The sequence below is a fragment of the Phodopus roborovskii genome, unplaced genomic scaffold, assembly GCF_943737965.1.
Source record: "Phodopus roborovskii unplaced genomic scaffold, PHOROB, whole genome shotgun sequence".
In the NCBI taxonomy this organism is placed as follows: domain Eukaryota; kingdom Metazoa; phylum Chordata; class Mammalia; order Rodentia; family Cricetidae; genus Phodopus; species Phodopus roborovskii.
Window position 1 is genome coordinate 17,007,267 of NW_026126409.1, and position 18,738 is coordinate 17,026,004.

Sequence of the window (18,738 nt, forward strand, 5' to 3'; positions counted from 1 at the left end):
TAATCAAAGGTGGTGCTTTTAACGCCCCGTTCTCAGGGCGACAAAAGGAGACCTTGGCCATCAATCCGCTGGCCCTTGCAGGCTGGGGTCCTGCCTGGCTGCTCCTGCCTCCGGCCCCCTCCCACCTCCCGGCAGCCTTTGCGCGGGGAGGCGGGCCCGCCTCCGGCTCTCCCACTCTCAGAATCTCTGTGGCGGGAGTTTTGAAGAGCCGGGTGCACGCAGAGGCTCCAGCAGCCGGCCTCCCGCTCCACGGTGCGGGGCTGGGTCGGGGCCCACGAGTGGGTCTGGGTGGCTGAGAGCACAGGGTCCCCCTACCGGGTCACCGGGAGGACGCGGGCCCAGCCCGGAGAAGCGACGCGGTGCTGATCAGCGCCCTGAAGCCACTGTGCGGCAGGCCGACTCCAGCCAGGGCGCCGCCCGCAGTTGCTTCCGGGCCCTCCTGGAGGGAGCAAGGACTTTGCTGCAGCGTGTCACGGAGCCTGGAGCACGCGGGGAGGGGAGCGAGGAGGCCGGGGTCCCACACACGCCCAGTCCCGAGCCGCCGAGCCCCCGGGGGCGCGGCCTGCGCATGCGCACCCCTCAGCCTTCCCGCCCGCGCACGCTCGGTCCGGCCGCACACAGGGTCATGGAAACCTCGGACAGAACTGGGGGCGCCTTCCTGAAAGGTGAGGAGACACGCCCAGTAGGTGGGGGGGGGGGTGGTCTGCGTGACGCGCGCTCGGAAGCCCTTCCTGGGCTACCAGGATCCTCTGATTCAGGATCCTGAGCAACCTGTGTAGACCACCCACCCCAGGCACTGTGTGGCCTTCATCTCTTTCGGAGTCCCTGCCATGACACCTATGCGCCCCCCTTCCCCGTGCGTCCTGAGTCTGCGGTAGCTGGCAGGAGCATCAGGTCCCATCTTAGCTTTCTGAGAGCCTCACCTATGGGGCCGCCCGGGCACTTGTGGGATGAGGAAAAGTAATTATTTTGGAACCTACTCAGAGCTGACACTTGTGGAACGCTCTTACTTTTGTCGAGCCAACACGTTCCTTCATTTCACTGGTAAGGAGAGCAAGGCTTGTTCCTCCTTTGCTTAGTAGGGTCCTCACGGTTGAGCCCCCGGGGTGCCTGTTCCCAGGCATGACTCCCTAAACTGAGGACTGGGCTGCCCTGATGCTGGTAGAGTTTCACTTTGAGGAAAGATCTGTGTGGAGGGACTTGGAGTGCGAGAGCTGAAAGAATAGACAGACCAGCTGTTTGCACGATTCTGTAACCAGGGGTGACTTGTTTTTCTAGTATTACTACACTATTTTGTAACAGAACCAGGTATTGCATTTGCTTTGCCACTGTTAACAGTGGGACTCCTGAAGGGGGGAAAAAAAATCTGTTTTGGAGACAGTGTCAAACCCATGCTAACCTATGATACTTCTTAGGCAGCTGAATTTCTGGTCCTCCTGCTAGAGATGGGATTATAGGTGTGGGCTTCCAAGCCTTGTTTGTGTTGTATTAGGCTTAAAAGCTGGGACCTACTGCATGCTAAAGAAGTAGTTTACGAACTGTATGTACTACATCTCCAGCCCTTCTTCAGATTTTACGTGTGAAAAAAAAAGAATGGCAGGTGAAAATTATATGCATCTAATTTCCTTCTCCATAATTTTTTTTTAAGACAAGGTCTCCTGCAGCCCAAGCTGGCCTCCCAACTTGCTATATAGCTGAGGCTGCCCTAGAATTCTTGATCCTCTGCCTAATCCCTAAATGCTAAGGTTATAGTCATGTGAATATGCCCAGCTCCACAAACAAAATTTTACTATAACAAAGCTATATTGGCTTGTTAACCTACTGCCTAGGCTATGGCTATGAAATTGTGTTGTTGGAAAATAGTCCGGCCCAGAAAGTCTGGAATAATTCCTGTTTCTCTACAGAAAGCAGAATCCAGGATAATTAAGCCCAGGTTAGGAAGAGTCTTAAGTACCACCAAGAGAGCAGTGACAATATTTTGAATAGATTCCTAATAGAAATTTTCATTTATTTTCTAACATAAATAGAAAGAGAAGAACCTGTTGAGCAGAGGGTATTGCAATTTCCAATGTGTATTTCCCCCTGCTGATGTCTTGCTTATTTTCAGATATTGTAGCCTATGTTGAAGTATGGTCTTCCAACGGGACAGAGAATTACTCAAAGACATTTACAAAACAACTTGAGGATATGGGGGCAACGGTAAGAAATTAATATCAGAATGATTGATAGCCCGCTGGCATTTTTTTTGTGAGGGGAGCTGTTCCTTTGAACATGAAGAACATGGCAGTGGGTGAGCGGTGGGTGACAAAATAGGAGTTGGGCAGTAAGGCTTACAGAGCAGATGGTCTTGGAGAGTGTGAGGAGAAGTCTAGGAGGAAGCAGGAATCTGGCATTGGTTCTGTAAGGACCAGTTCTTGAAGTCAAAAGAATAAACATACAGGAGAATGAGCAAGTTCCTAAGGGAAGGCTGTGACCTCAGGCATAATGGAAACATCTCATAGCCATTTGACTATCCATATCTACAGCTCAGGGCAGTCACAGCTATAGATTGTGACATGGCCTCAAGATCTCTGAGTTCAGGAGAGAATATTGGCCTTGCTCAGATTCCAGTTGGAGTGAATAGAGCTAAAGGAGGTGGCCTTTTGAATATTTAAGGACCAGTGTTGGCCTGACCACCAGCCCAGGAAAAAGAGAGAAAAATATGTCAGGAACACGTGGAAGCAAGCGTGGAAGAATTTGAAAGACGGGGATTCAGCCAGGTGTTGGTGATACCACTCCTTTAATCCCAGCATTTGGGAGGCAGAGGCAGGTGGGTTTCTTGTTCAAGGCCAGCTTGGTCTACATAGTAAGTCCCAGGACAGCCAGAGCTACACGGAAACCCTATTTCAAAAAACATGCTCGAGGAAAGGTAAGATATACTTGAGGTTTAAAAACTGCTAGACAATTGTCTTAGTTCACTTCCCCATTATAGAGGTAAAGGGGTTTGAGATGAATCTGAGAATCCTGGCTTAGGGGGAAATGGAGACAGTGACCATAGACTGCTCTGGTAGGGAGTTTTGCTTTGAACAACGTGTGCTTATTCATTGGATAGATAACTCAAGGCAGCATAAGCACTGGTGTTCTAGCAGTACCTGCCTTGCTTATCCACCCTAATCTGTGCGAAGTTAGGTCAAAGGCTTAGAGTAGCAGAATCTGCACAGACGAACTACCTGCCACCTACATTGGAGTTGTTAGGAAATATTGTAAATTGAAAATGAATTTAATCACACAGCTTAGCAGCTCTGTGTGTGTGTGTATGTGGAGCTGTGGCTCTTGGGACTAAGATCTGTTGTTCTTTGCATCACGAGATATGCTGCATATCCTACAGTTCATAGCCAGCTTAACAAAGTATTATTTCCTACCACCTCAAAATAAAACAATGCTAAGTAAAACCAGGCAGGAACTTTCTGTATGAGAGGCCAAGCTATTTTCCATTGAAGAGGCACAGCATATTTTGTTACACTGACATGTGGGACACCAAGTAGAGTTTCATTTTTGGAGGGTTGGTGTTTAAATTCTGGCTCACGCCTCTGTCTAGATGTAATCCATGGCAGCCCAGTCCAAGGGGTGGGATTTTTCCAGACCCTCTTTTGTTAAAGATGTGCTGCTTGTTGTCTGATAGCCTGAAAGCTTCACTAGGATGGGGGTCTTCTGATTGCTTTGAGAATGGCTGTGCAGAAAAGTACCACCTGTGCAGGCTGTGAAATCTGTAATGAAATCCAAGAGAAGCCAGCTGTCCTTTGCTTTATACTGGTTTTGTGCTGGGATAGAATTCTTAGTCTCACAAACAGTAGTACACCATCACTGACTTAGGTCTCCAGCATCTTTGAGGTTCTGGAAGGACAATCATTTTAAATATGCTTTTAAACGTGTGGGTGGAGAACAAGAGCACATGGCAAATGTGTGGTCAGAAGACAGCTTGAGGCAGTCTCCTACAGTGCAGGGCCTGGAGAACACATGTAGGTCATCAGGCTTGGTGGTGCAAGCATCTCCCTTTACCCACAGAGCCATGACACCAAACCCCAAATGTTTTTAATCTCTTCCTATTTGTATTTGCTTTCATATTTCCAGTGTAGAGTACTTTTCAGGGAGTATAAAGTCCAAGACCCCCCCCCCAATACCTGAACTTACAGATAGTACCAAACCATATCTATGCATATGCACACCCATGAGCTGGCCCAGTGGTGCAGGACAGGATCCCAGCTATTTGAGAGAATGAGGCACATAACCAAGTTGAAGGTACCTTATCGGATCCTGTATCACAGTCTAAAAAAAAATAAAATAAGAAAGGGTTGAGGATGTAGGTATAAGACTTAGTAGTAGAACATCTGCCTTGCATACTTAAAACCATAGGTCCAAGCCTCCCCGGTGCTGGGATTACAAGCGTGGACGGACCACCATGTCTGACTTTTTACACAAATGCAGTGAATTAAACTTGAAGTTGGCTTTTGGTTTTGTTTTTTATTCTTTTGGCTCTTTTACTTTTGGGGGGGTCCTGCCAAATGGAGGCTTATTATTACTCATGAATGCCTGGCCTTAGCTTGGCTTTTCTTGCCAGCCTCTCTCTCTCTCTCTCTCTCTCTCTCTCTCTCTCTCTCTCTCTCTCTCTCTCTCTCTCTCTCTCCCCTCCCCTCCTTCCCTCCCCCTCTTCCTCTCTCTCTCCTTTCTGTCTTTTTTATTATTTTATGTGCATTGGTATTTTACCTGCATCTGTGTCCGTGTGAGGGTGTCAGATGTTGAGTTACAGACAGTTGTGAGCTGTCATGTGGGTGCTGGGAGTTGAACAGGTGGTGCCTCCCTCCGACTCTCCTTTTTTCTTTTTCTTTATCCTCAGGAGCTCCTCCTGATTTGGTCTCTCCCACTCTCTTTATCCTTGAAGGATTCCTACTCTGTTCTATGCTTGGAAACTTTATTGTTGGAGTAAGGGTGACATGAGCAGAAGGGGGTAAGGGTGATGACATGAGCAGAAGTGTTATTGGGAGGTAAGGATAACAGAAATGCTAACCCTCATTCTGACTGCAGCAGATGTATTTTGGTGAGGAGAGGTTGAGACAAGGTCTCACTATGTAGCTCTGGCTGACCTGGAATTCTGTGTGTGCCAGGCTGACCACAGACTCAGAGAGAACCTCCTGCTTCTGCCTCCTAAGGGCTGGGTGCTGAATAGGAGTTACGTACCACCATGCCACGAGAAAGCATCATGCCACATCCACCACAGGATTTTTTTCTGGTGCATTTTGAGAAGTGAAATTCTCACTTAAGGGTTTTGATCATTTCATTTTGACAAATTTTGAACAGTGTTCCTGTTGATATCTTTATGAAATTATGAATAGATAGCAAGTGAGTTATTTGGTATTGGGATTTTGTCCACAGGTTTCAAAAACTTTGAACAAGCAAGTGACCCATGTGATCTTCAAAGATGGGTATCAAAGCACCTGGGACAAAGCCAAGAAGACAGGAGCAAAGTTGGTTTCCGTCCTCTGGGTTGAAAAGTAAGTAGTTGTCCTCTGCTTTTCTCCTACAGTTTTCCAAGATGGGTCAAAGTCTAGTTTTAATGCTTTGCCTGGGTCATAGAATTTGATATTTGGTTTTCATCTTAGCCTTCTGTGAAGGAGAGTACCTTAATATCTTTAAGCTTTAGTTTCTGCAGCTGAAAAATAGATGAAGTGCTGATTCTGTGTAGAGAGAAGGTGAGCAAGAAGGCCTAAGGCAGCAGTGTGCCTTCGATGTTCAGGAGACAGGGAGAGTGTGACAGAGCACTTTGTATTGCTACCTAATGTTTCTGTTAGGTAATATTAGGTTGTTATTGCAGGAGCCTATTTTCTCACAGCTCTGGAAACTATACCTCAAGCATCTGTTGCTTTATACTTGTACTTGGTGAAGCAGAAAAATGTGTGTGGATATTGAGTAAGTCTTCTTTTTGCTTTTAAGTCTCTTTAAGTTGATCAAATTTGAGTAGCCAAACCTGATTTGGGGCACAGGTTGTAAACCCCCCCCCCCAGTGTGATAACAATCCCATTACTCCCTACTTTGGGTCTGAGGTGGAGGGAAAGGGTAGAGGCAGGAAAAGGATCACAGTTCAAGGTCATCTTCTGCTATATAGGAAGAGTGGTTTGAGGCAGTGTGGACTATGTAAGACCTACTCTTCAAGAAGATAAAAAGCTCTTTGTATTAGAGATGCAGGAAATATCATAACTGGTCTGATATAACACTTTTATTTAATTCCCTTTTCCAGTCAGAATCACTGAACCTTTGTATACACCACTATTCTGTAGATAAATGTCTTTCTGCAGGTTTAAACGCCAAATATTGGGTTTTTAGCTCAGGGGGGTTTGCACATTGTGATTTGTGATAGATGCTGCCTAATTTTCCTGGAAAGAATACCTTAATTCCTATTCTTTCAGGTAATATGAAAAGATATGTTCTAATTTGTTAGTAACAAGTATTGTTTTTCCTTCTCATTTTTCCTAACTTTAAGTGAGCTAGGATGACCTCTGTGAATATCGGTCTGGCTTCTCTTTTTAAATGCCCAAGGTCACACATCACTTTTTCACTGGCTGTGGTCATGTGTGTGTGACTTCCAGTGACCCATTGTGTGGGGTCTGTTGGGCACCAGGTTTCAGACTGTAACAGACTCTGATGAAAATGACCTTTCCTTTGGACAGCAGAAAACAAAAGATGAAGACCGCAATTAAAGATCAACCTGGCTCTCATCTCCTGGGTCTTCTCAAGAAAGTTGTTCATAAGTTAAAATTCTAAAAGTCATTAACACTCATATAAAAAAAAATTGAAATGCATCCATTAGCTGTTATCAGCCTGTTAAAGGAAGGTCTAAGATTGCTGACTGCAGGTCTAGGACCTAGGCCTGTGGAGGAGTAACCCTTAGGGGTCAGTGTGGCTGGCAAGTGCATGGCTGTGCAAGGGAGGAGAGCATGAGAACCCTGTAGTGGCCACTTCCCAAAGCACTGCATGACATAGTGGTGATCAGCAAGTCTGCTGCTGTAAGACTCAGTGCCTGGCTACCCTTTGCAAAGTCTCAGCATGCCCCTAACATGTGCATTCTGCTTAGAAGAGGTGGGATGGACTGTAGGTGGCATTCGACCTAAGGTCAGAGAGCCATTTGGCTTCTAATGTGACATGAATTAAAATGGGCCTGGCAAGCTTCAGATGACTTAGTGGACACTATCACATTTCTACAAATGCCTTTCTTTGTACAATTACATAATTACATTACCTTTTTTAGCACCTAGTTCAGCTACAGTTTCCTCCAGCAATATTCTAAGAACACAATCCTATGCCCTGTGATGATTCAGGTCTGGATCCAGCCAGCCTGGGAAAGATGGAGATTCTGTTTTCTTCTGACCCTCACTAGGTACAACCTGGTGTTCAATACCCAGCACTCAGATCCCAGTCCAGCTCCACTTGCATCTTCTTTGCACAGAGACCCCTCAAACACTCCTTCCTGTGCTCTCTCTCCCTCATGTTCCAGGGGGATAGCTGTTAGGACTGTGTGCTGTATGTCCAGTACCCAATGCGATGTGTCTGTGTTTGAAAATAACACACAGCTACTTAGGTGCCTCGCTGATTGGTTTAAGGGGTAAGGGGTGACAGTTTAGAGGCGGTGAGGGAGCAGTGGGGCTGGCCCTGGTGAGAGCATGGGAATTACAGGTTTTCTCTTGGGGAGAAGCCTTCTTAGTGGAAGGAAGCAGCTGTGGCCTCCATGGGCTCTCAGGTGGCTACAGATGGTGGTGTTGGCACTGCTTAAAGCACTGTTCTCCTTGGCCACTAGATGGAGTGCTGATGTTACCATTTTACATTTCTGAAGACCACTAGAAGTCTAAAAGGAAGTGTTTTCTTTAATATTAATGGGGTACCAGGTAAATGTGAGGCTTTTTTTTTTTTTATCAGTGCAGTTTGGTTTTATTATTTTTAATTGCGTGTCTGTGTGGATATGTGCATTCTGTGTGGATATGTGCATGTGAGTTGTTACCCAGGGAGGCCAGAGGCATTAGATCTCCTTGGAGTTGGAGTTACAGCTGGTCTGTAACCTGCCTGACATATGCACTGGGAATGGAGCTCCAGTCCACTGGAAAAACATTACATGTCCTTTACCACTGATTCATCTCTCTAGACCTTGTTTTTGTTTTTGAGGCAATGTCTCACTTTGTAGCCTGAGCTGCCTTGGAACTCAAAGAGAGTCACTTGCTTCTGCCTCCAGAGTGCTGGGATTAAAGATGTTTATCATCATGCCTAATTCAGTGTGAGTTTTTACCGAGTACCTTCATACCTTAACACCTGTGTGAACATGTAAGTCCCTTGCCTAGATTTGTTACTGACATGTTTCACTTCATGTTGTGAACTGACTGCCTGTCACTCCTGTAGTTGAGTTATTGAGGTACTTAATCTAAAGTTAGACAAAACATGTCTTCTATAGCTGTCACCTAGACCAGGCACAAATTTTGCTGATATGAATCAAGCCTTTCCCCAAACTAGTAGCTATAGAACATGTCTAGTAATTTTATAAACTTGGGCAGATGGTCTATGAGCTAAACTTCGTTTGTTAACCAGAAGGAGGCAGCAGTGCTTACATACCAGCTCTGGTGCAGGCATCTCCAGACTAGCCAATCTTGTCCTGATGGTGACAGTATTCTGTGTGTGGAAATAGGGCCCCCAGGCTCAGTTCCTCTTATGTTCAGATGAGTGTCCACCAGTTAGGCCCCTCCTTTTACTAGTGTGTGTGTGTGTGTGTGTGTGTGTGTGTGTGTGTGTGTGTGTGTGTGTGTGTAAGCTGGTAAGAACAACTGGGGATTAAAGTCGTAACCAGAGAAGGAGCACATGAGAGACATTTCACCCTTGCTGCTCTTGGGCCACTCTTGCTGACTTTCCTTTCATCTCCAACCTTCTTTCATCTGATCATGTATGTATCTGTAGCTCAGGCTGGCCTTTGGCTCTCAGCAGTCTGTGCTCCTCCCTCCCTCCCTCCCCAGTGTTGAAATCACTGGCATGAGTCAGTGCACCCAGCTCTTCTGCTAGTACCTCTAGAAGCTATGGGCTTCTAGAGGCTTAAATGACGGGATTATTTCTTAAAATCAGCCTTGTAAATGTATGGCTTACACCAAGTTTGGTGGTTCATGTCTGTAACGTCAGCACTTGGGAGGCTGAGACAGGAGGGTCACTGAGAGTTCAAAGCCAGGTTGGGTTATATAACTAGTTCCAAATAACCTGAGGTACAATGTGAGACCTGTCTCAAAATATACCTGTTTAAGTTTACAGATCAATGTGTTATAACGACCAAACTCAAAATACCGGGATTTTATAACCCCTCAGAGTACCACCTGCCCCTTACAGTCAGCTCTCTTCTCTCCAACCCCCATCCCAGAGCAGCCTCTGGTCTGGATTCTGTAGCCAGAAGTTGGTTTCCCTGCTGTAGGATTCCAGGCAGACGGACTCTTCCAGCATGGACTGCTTGGCTTCCTTCAGTCAGTGTGATATTTTAGAGATTTCTCCATGACTTATGCAGCAATAGTTTCCTTTCATTTGTTTAGCCAAGTAGTGTCTATTGCATGTACATACCACAGTACATTTGCCAATGGTAGAAATTTGAACAGTTTTCCATTTTTGGTTACTATGAATGAAGTTGTTATGGAGATCTGTGTTTGTGCCTTTCTGTGTTTTCATTTCTCGTGGTTTATTACCCAAACAAGATGGCCGCATGGTTTTATGTTCCTACAATAGTGTGAGTATCCTTCTGTCCCATGCTTTCACCCACACTTGGGATTTGTCTATCATGCGAATTTAGCTATTGAGAGTGGATATATAGCAGTCTCTCATAAGTTCTAACTTACATTCCATAGAATTCTCAGTTGAACTATACAGTTCACTGCTTTTAAACATACCTCAAAGAGTTGTGCAGCCATCTCCACAATTTTAAAGTATTTTTTACCTTCAACTGAAGCCTGTGCCCTTTAGCCATAACTCTGCATGTCTGAAGCCTCAACTACTGTTGGTTACTCTGCCTGTATAGTTTCCTATTTATGGGCATTTTGAATAAATGCCATCACATAGTATCACAGCATCTGAGGTTGTCTTAGCAAGGTCCATCATGTTGTTTGCTTCCTTTTTCTGACCAAATAATGCCTGATTATCCGGATGTACGAGCTCGAGCATACACACGCTTGCACCACACTCCTAATTTATGTGCTCTTGTCAGTCCCCTCCCCCCATACCACCCTAAGGGAGCCAGCAGCAGCTGCAAAAGCAGCCACAACTGCTAGAGAGGCTCACCACACACTGTAGTAGTTCATCAAGTCGTTCCTCTAACTTCAGTAACTATTCTGAGATAATAGGACAAGGAATATATGGTAATAAAAAGCTACTAGTTGCTAAGATGTGGAAGGGAAATAGGCTGGGTAAGGATGAGGATGAGTTTGGATCAACTGAGGGAAAATAATGAGTGAAAAGTAGATGGAAACGAGAAACCTGGATACTGTTAGGATCTACAGTTTAAAGATTATTACAGCTACATAAGGTAAGAAAAGGGAGAATAGTGGAGAAGAGAGAAGAAATGTGGTAAGAATGAGAGAAAGACTGGGCTATGTATAGAATGACTATAATCAACCAACACCAAAATCAAAGCAAGACCGTTAACATATTTTTGCAGCCAGAGAGATGGCTCAGAGGTTAGTAGCATTGGCTGTTCTTATAGAAGACCTGGGTTCAGTTCCTAGTACCCACATGGCAGCTCACACTATCTCTCATGCCTTATTCTTGTCTCTATGGACATGGGGCACATAAGTAGTGCATAGGTAAACATACAGACTGAACACTCATACTCATAAAATAAAGTAAAAATAATGTAAAAAGGTATTTCTATAAGAATGAAAATTGAAAAACAAAGTGAAGATGTTAAATTATGTCATCACTATCTCTTCCTTGTTGGGATGGGTTTTGAGTTCCTCCCTGCGATGTCTCATGTAGCACAGTACTAATGAGGGAGATGGAGTTTTTTCTAGTTCAGACTTCAAAATCAGACTTGTGTGTCTGCAGTGTTCAAACTAATGATCTTTTAGGTTGAGTTTCTGCTCTTTTGCCAGTAGGTGTCAGACAGTCCTTGAGTCTTTTTCTAGTCCTCTAAATGGAATGATGTTGTTGGGAAATTTCTATATCATTGTTACACACCTATTAGATGGTAACCCTTTCCCACTTGGGTTACCTTGTTGTCTGGACATGTTCTTACCTGGGCTCTGGCTGCCTCTGCTCATGTCTGCGTCCATGGTCTTCACTTAGTTTTAGATCAGACCCATGATTACTTAGTTCTGAGCTCAGCAGAAATTTTCCGTGTTGCTGGTCACCTATAGAGTTTGGAAGATGCTTCCTTCTTAGGGTATTGCTTTCAGGGTGCCAGTGGATAACCTCATCCTAGGCTTGCTCTGATGTGTGACATGCCGGCTCTATCTTCACAGCCTCTTAATCCTGAGTCTGTCGGCCTGGGTAGATATCTAACCCCTGGTCGTATCTCAACCTCTAGGTATATCTCTAACCCCTGCCCCTATCTCTAGTTCACTGGTTCCTGTGTCTCCAGTGTAGGGAGTGAAGGTGAGTAGGGAGTGCTGATTTTATTTTGGTAGTGCTTGGGAGTGAACCCAGTGTGGCTCACTTGATATATAAACACCCTAACACTGAGAGACTCTCTCAGTCTCTTGGGGCATGAGGAAATGCAGCCTCCTTCCTCACCACCTGTCAAGTGCGTGGATTACAGGTGTGCACTCATATGTCTGACCCTCTTCTGCCTTTGCATTGGGGCAAAGGAGACCATGTAGAGAAAGAAGATTTTGGAAAATCTAATTTATACCAGCTTATATTTGGCATTTTATGTATTTACATATTATTGTAAAATATATTAGCTTTTGAACCTGCTGCCTGATACATACGTAGTTCTCATGCTGAATGTTATAGCAAAGACAGTTACTCACTGGACTGCCTTGACTTGGTTCCACAGATGCAGGATGGCTGGAGCACATGTTGATGAATCTTTATTCCCTGCAGCGAATACTAATGAGCAGTTACCAAACCTAATTAAAAGAAAAGTAAGTATGCAATTTCAGTGTAGACAGGAGCATTATGAATGTGTACACCCTTGGCTTTTTATTCTAGAAATCACATTTTTTGCAGGTATTGTTCAGAATATCTTAAGTTGCTGTTGAGTTCATTGCTGCTCTTACATAAAGTTTCTAGTTAGCTGTAAATTTTCTTTAGTATGTGAATGCTTTGATATAATCTATGGGAGATGGAAGAGACCAGGCAGCCTTCTGTGTCTGGTGGTTCTTTTTTTTTTTTTTAATTTTTATTGTATGTGTTTGTATGTTTTGTCTCCATCTGTGTCTGTGCATTGCATGCAGATCTGCTGCCATGGAGTCCAGAAGAGGGCATTGGATCCCCTGAAGCTAGAGTTGCTTGTGGACCACCAAGGAAGTGCTGGGGCTTGAACCCAGGTCCTCTGCAAAAGCAGTCAGTGCTCTCAACTGCTGAGCCATCTTTCCAGCCCCCTAGTTTTTGTTTGTTTGAGTGTAGTTCACTGTGAAGTATCAAAGTACCTTGTTCTCAAGAACCACTGTTAGATATTGACCTAATCAAGATTGAATGGAGTGGATGAAAACTGTGTAGTTCCAGCTGAGTAAAAGAAGTAGCTATGGGCTTCTCCACACTTTTAGTAGATACTGCATGATGTGCATCCATTATGTTCATCACAGTAAGCCAGGTACCAGAGAGGTGACGAGGCTACTCCTCCAAGGCTTCTTCTCCAGACTTCCTCATCTGGTTCTGGGCAGTTCTTGATTGTGACATGTCCAAGTAAAGGACTTGGAAAACACATCAATAGTACATGTTGTACATTAATACATTTGGTAAACTCAGGCACAGTGGGTGCCTCTTATGTTTTTTTTCCCTCTGTCACATCATCTCCACTAGTGACCTGGGTAAGAGTCTGAAGTGCTCACTATATGTTAGCATATGAACCTGCTCTGCACAGTGAAGCTCTGCTCAGCTAGATGTTTAGTATGCTGGGCTGCCTTTTCTTCCCCGCTTAATAGTGTGTCTTTGGTCATGTTAATTTCATTTTATATTGCAAATGGGCATTTCCTATATTATATATGTATACACACACACACACACATACACATAGATATACCCACAGTCAGTTTTTAATGAAGCATGTTATATGTTAAATGTGTATTTACTTCTTGTGCTCACAAACATAGAAGTACAATTGCTGGCTCAATGTGCAAATAGCCTTAGATTTGGAGATACACCAATAGTGTGCAAAAGCATCTCTTTATTTTCCAGTGTTTTTGTATTATCTTTATACTTTGTCTAGTCTAATGTACAAATAGTGACAACCTTTAGCCTACACTTACAACTTCTAAAAACTTCTTTTTTCTTCCCTTTTCCAAATGCAGTTGCAAGTTAAATATGACCTGAAAAACATTATCATGTTAGGTGCTTGGAGGGCAGTTTCTACTCTCTCCCTCTCACCCTGCCCCCAGCCTGACCATGGCTTGTTGCTCAGGAAAGAGCAACATCATCGTATTATCTGTTCTCTCTGTCTGGATCATGCTCCCCTGAAGTCCATTGGAGACCCACTTTGCAGCCTTCTGTGAGTCTGAGTAGATGTCACATTACCCAGTAGCCCTCTGGACACTCCTGTCACAGTAGTAGGTCTTTCTTTTGTGGCTGCTGCCCTGATTCTATCCATTCTACCCTGTGACCTAAGGTGCTGCATGGATTTGGAAACATTACTGTTTTCAGGTTCTATGTATGAATCCTTTTTTTTTTTTCCTTAAGCAACTGAACCCCGTTCTAACTGCCACCATTTGTCTAGTGATAGGAAGACACCCAATACTAAGGTCACCAAGTAGAACCTCTACCCTCTGCTTACCATATACCTATGGACTCTGCCCCATGGAAAGAGTCCTCCAGGCACACCGCTGATCCTCCTGACAGAACAGTGTGCACAAGCTGTCCTCAGTGTGCAAAGCAGCACTGTTAAGAAGTACATTGCACACTGCAGCAGTGAGCTGCTGGCCTCCTCCTGCTCCCAGCCAGCACTAGTACAACCAAGTTGTTTGCTAAGGCTCTTGTCTATCACTCATCTCTTTGGTGCAAGCTCTTAAATGCTGAGAATTGGTGCCTGACACAAAAGGGATGTGGTAATGACCAAGTGCCTACCTGACCTAGCACGTCAAGAACAAAACTAGAGCATGGGTCTACAAGGGCCAGAAGCAGCTAAGACAAAAAAACTATGGTTTGTTTGTTTCTTTAGTAACTGAAATAATTGCTTTCGTTTCCTGTGTTGTTTGAGAGAAGTTAGTGTGAGAATATCACAGTGCCTAGGCTGCTTCTGAGAACCTTCTTGGATGCTGAGAATGCCTCAGAAATTAAATAGCTCAGAAAATCATTGCCTAGTATACAGCCTTTCACTTCATCTTCTAAACTCTGTGCTATTCATCAGAACAATGCCCCAGAAATAAATATTGCCAACCCACACACAGTTTCACGAACAACTCATTTAAGTTCTTTTAATTTTGATGTCATTGAAGTTACCAGAGTTGTATGGAAAGGGCTTTCTCTCCTGTTTGAAAAAGTCAACACTCCTAGGGACTGGGAAGATGGCTCCGCAGTCTTTCTTCAGAGGACCTAGCTGGGTTTTCTTCCCAGCACCTACATGGTGGCTCACGATTGTCCCTAACTCTAGTTTCAGGGGATCTGATACCCTCTTCTGGCCTCTATGGGCACCAGGCATGCATATAATGTACATACATAAACTAACACAGGTCAGCATTTCTTCACATAATAAAAACAAGCAAATCTTTTTTTAAACAGACAATAAAGAACACAATATACTTTTATTAATGTTGATAACCTTTTTTGCCTAGCACAAGTGTATGCAGCCCAAAGATTTTATTCCTAAAACACCAGAAAATGACAAAAGACTTCAAAAGAAGTTTGAGAAAATGGCTGAAGAGCTACAAAGGCAGAAGACAACCTTAGGTAAGCCCTGTCCACTGGCCTGACAGCTGGAGGTATAGGGTCTGTGGTAGCTTTAAGGAGGAAGGGAGGAGAGAGCACAGCGCCATCTGCCCGCTGGAGACTGAGTTGTAACTGTGACAGCCACTGGGAAGGAAGGACATTCAGATAATCCTCATCAATAAGTGCGTGGAATTCTTACACGAGGAATGATTACAGGAGAAAAGCAATCTCCTTTCTACCTCATGCCTGCTATTTTTGTTTCATTATCTAGAACTTAGGCAGCATTTGCTCTGAATTCTGTAGGGAAACCACTTGGGCTCTCTTCCTGTGGTCAAGTTCATGTGTGGGTGTGGGTATATGGAGTAAGGGCAGTGTTCAGTAGGAGCACTTTCTGAAACCTGGATATAAAACCAGTTTTGAAGCCAGTCCACATTCCAGCTTTCTTGCTAGTTGTATGATTGTATACATATACCGATTTACCTGTGATCCAGTGGCTATCTCTGTTCATGAGGATGCCAACACCTATCATCAGGTAGGGCCTGGATACACCTGGATGAATAGTGCATGCCCTTACTGAGAGCTCAGCAAGGGCCACCTGGAAGCTGGCTCTGCTGCCAGTGTCATGATTCATGGTGGGCGTAATACTGTCTGTGGGAAGAGAGAATGGTACTGAAAGGGAGCAAGGATGCAGGAGGGAGGGGAGCGTGGTGAAGTGTGAAGCATTTTCTTGAACGTAAAGTTGAACTCTGTTTTCAGATGATGGTGTTCCTGTCATGCTGTTTGAGTCTCCTCGATCATCGGTGTACAATTCCACCACTCCCAATAGGAGCCACAAAAGCATCATGGAGAAGAGACTGCAAGAGATGAGGGAGAAAAGGGAAAACCTTTCTCCTACCTGTGAGTGATTGCTTTGTAAAATGAAAACTGTGCATACTGATGAATTGCAGGTGGACTAAGTCACTGATGACCTAGCTATTGTCTGTGAAACCTGGAAGGTTTTCCAACCACAACACTGTTGACTTCTGGGGACAATTCTTTATTGTGTGCATGATCTAAGCCAGTACTAGGCCTCCCTCACCTTGTGACAGACATTGTCCTATGTCTACTTTAGCACTGGGATCCTACTTCGAGGTAAATATTAGGAACTTCCTTGGTTATCAAGCAAACTGAAAACATTCATTTTATTTGGTTTAAGCTTCAGGCATGTTGGATCTTTAAACTCTCATCTCACATATGATTCTGTGAGTTAATGCTTTTGGGGCAATGATTGATTGATAGGAATTCATTTTTGTCAGTTTTACATCTACAATATATTTCACATAATTTTTCCACTCATAGTAAATTAAGCTTAGACTCTAGTTAGGTGTCATTTAATGTGTGTAGGGGATCAAGAGCAGAATGGGTAGACCTGCTGTTGTTCTCTCCAGTAGGAAATTCTGTGGTCCAGTTCAGTGACATGTCATTATTTTATCAGCTTCCCAGATGTTTGAACAGTCTCAACAGAACCCAAATACCACTCTGTGTGAAGCATCTTTGAACATTGCTCGTGAATCTTTAAGTTCAGGTAAAATTGTAATTTTTTTTGTGTGTGTGACAAAGTTATGAATTGAAAGAAGTGTGTGTGTGTGTGTGTGTGTGTGTGTGTGTGTGTGTGTATCTATGTGTATGTTTACTCACACTTGTACTTTTTGAGATAGACTGTTACTATGGAGCCCTGGCTGGCATGGAACTTACCATGTAGACCCAGCTGTCTCCAATTTAGAGCAGTCCTCTTCTCTCCTCTTGAGTGGTAACATTACAGACATGCACCACCATGCCCAGCTTTTATGTTGTTACTTCTTCTATACACTCAGGAAACTTCGTAAAACTACAACTTATGTTTCTCCTTGAAATTTTGGTATTATGCTAGTATTGACACAGAGCCAAGATCTCTTGCTTGAAGTCTATAGGTTCCTTCCTGGGAATTTGGTCTTTTGCTGTGGAACAAGTTGCTTATTTTTAGAAATTCTTGTGACTACATATGAACTGCTAAATGTGGTATAAAGCAAATCTCTCTGTGAACAGTAAGCATTAAAGAGGAATCGTTTCATGTTTAATTAACCTGTGAAGTACATTATTGAAAAGAGTGTATATAAAGTAGTGTGAGAGCCCTTGACTTTTTTAAAGATTATATAGCTTTCATGTGTCAAGTTCCTTACACTGTTCTCCTGTAAGTCCATGGGAAGGCCTAAACAAAGTCAGAAACCCTGAAATAAAACTGTGTTCTTTGTGCTTCAGGTACTATCTATATCTTGGAAAGCTACAAGAGGAGATTGAGCTAAGCTTTCTTCCCATCAGTGTGGTATATTCTGGCATTCTCTCCTGCGTGCTCTGGATTATTTACGCATTTATCTTTTTGTGTTCAGATTTTTCTGTTGGAAACAAATAGTGATTAGAATGCTGGCTTCTGGGTTTCACTGTAACACACATGCTCACACACCTGCATCCACGCACACACTCTCAGTGAACTAGGCTGCATCTGCACTCTCATTTACCAGAGAGAAAAGCAGGACATGGAGAGGTCAGGTGGATTATGATAGACCCAGGTTTCTGTATTAAATAGTCTTAAGAATTTATGCTCTTAATGATATACCATAGTGTGCCATGAAAAGTGTGATTATTTCATTCAGTTCCTAAGAGTACATCTGCATGTGTCCCTCCAGCTGCTGCCTTCAAAGCACGTCCACAAGGGCCTAGTGTCAGGCTGGCCTTGGCTCCCTCCCTCCTCAGAGCACAATGTCAAGGAGGGTGTGTCTTTGTGGCCTCTGCTGTTTGTTGTTTTTGTTTGTTTGTTTGTTTTTTGTTTTTTTGTTTTGTTTTGTTTTTTCAAGAGAGGATTTCTCTGTAGTTTTGGAGCCTGTCCTGGAACTCACTCTGTAGACCAGAACTCAGAGATCTACCTGCCTTCTGACTGCTGGGGTTAAAAAATGCTCTGTTCTTTTTTTAAAGTTGAACTTCCTTTGTCTCAAGCAAAAGTTAGAATCCCAGTATTGCCTCCAGAGTGTGTAGTTTCTCTAAAATGGAGGCTCTCAGCCAGCCAGCACTGTGCCAGTGGAGAACTAGCCTTGAGTGATGACCACAAGTTCCCAAGTGAGCAAAAATGGCGGCTGCCCTCTAATACCTCATCGTGTAGTGAGAGAACAGGGATCTTTATGCTGTGGTGAATATTGCTGTGTCATGGCAGGAGGGTGAAGCAGTGTGACTTGGTAGGGTAAAGGGATTTGCAGATGACACCAACACTTAGGTGGTTTTTGAAGGATGAATTGTGTTTACCTACAGTAAAATGTGGGACAAAGATGGGGCCTGATGTGAGGAGCCTGGAGGCTTCAGGTGGTAGGGGGATCTTAGCATTATGTCTGGAGTAAAGTGCATGTTTCACTGGAGGTCACAATGCTGAGGGTCTCATTTGAAATGTAAATGGAGCATGAGAACTTGCCAGAAGAACTGGGCAAAAAGGGAGCTGAGTGGTATTTATCAGGGGAAATGTTTCATAGAAGACAAAAGCTTAGCCAGCCATGGTGGCACACATCTCTAAACCCAGCATTTGGGAGGGAGGCAGGAGCAGCCAGGCCAGCTAGGTCTACATAATGAAACTCTCTCTTTAAAAGAAAACAAGGTAGTTTATGGTCAATTGCACAT

The 18,738-nt window shown here is 44.0% G+C and overlaps 1 protein-coding gene across 1 annotated transcript in view; it reads left to right on the top strand.

Moving 5' to 3' along the window:
* The first annotated feature begins 625 nt into the window (after window positions 1-625).
* Mcph1 (microcephalin 1) overlaps window positions 626-18,738 on the top strand; it is a 72,801-nt gene continuing 54,688 nt past the window's right edge. The window contains exons 1-7 of the mRNA XM_051181959.1: window positions 626-665; window positions 2,108-2,199; window positions 5,410-5,528; window positions 12,035-12,122; window positions 14,967-15,081; window positions 15,817-15,957; window positions 16,535-16,624. Coding sequence (XP_051037916.1) covers window positions 626-665; window positions 2,108-2,199; window positions 5,410-5,528; window positions 12,035-12,122; window positions 14,967-15,081; window positions 15,817-15,957; window positions 16,535-16,624 — 685 coding nt within the window. The remainder of the gene's footprint in view (window positions 666-2,107; window positions 2,200-5,409; window positions 5,529-12,034; window positions 12,123-14,966; window positions 15,082-15,816; window positions 15,958-16,534; window positions 16,625-18,738) is intronic.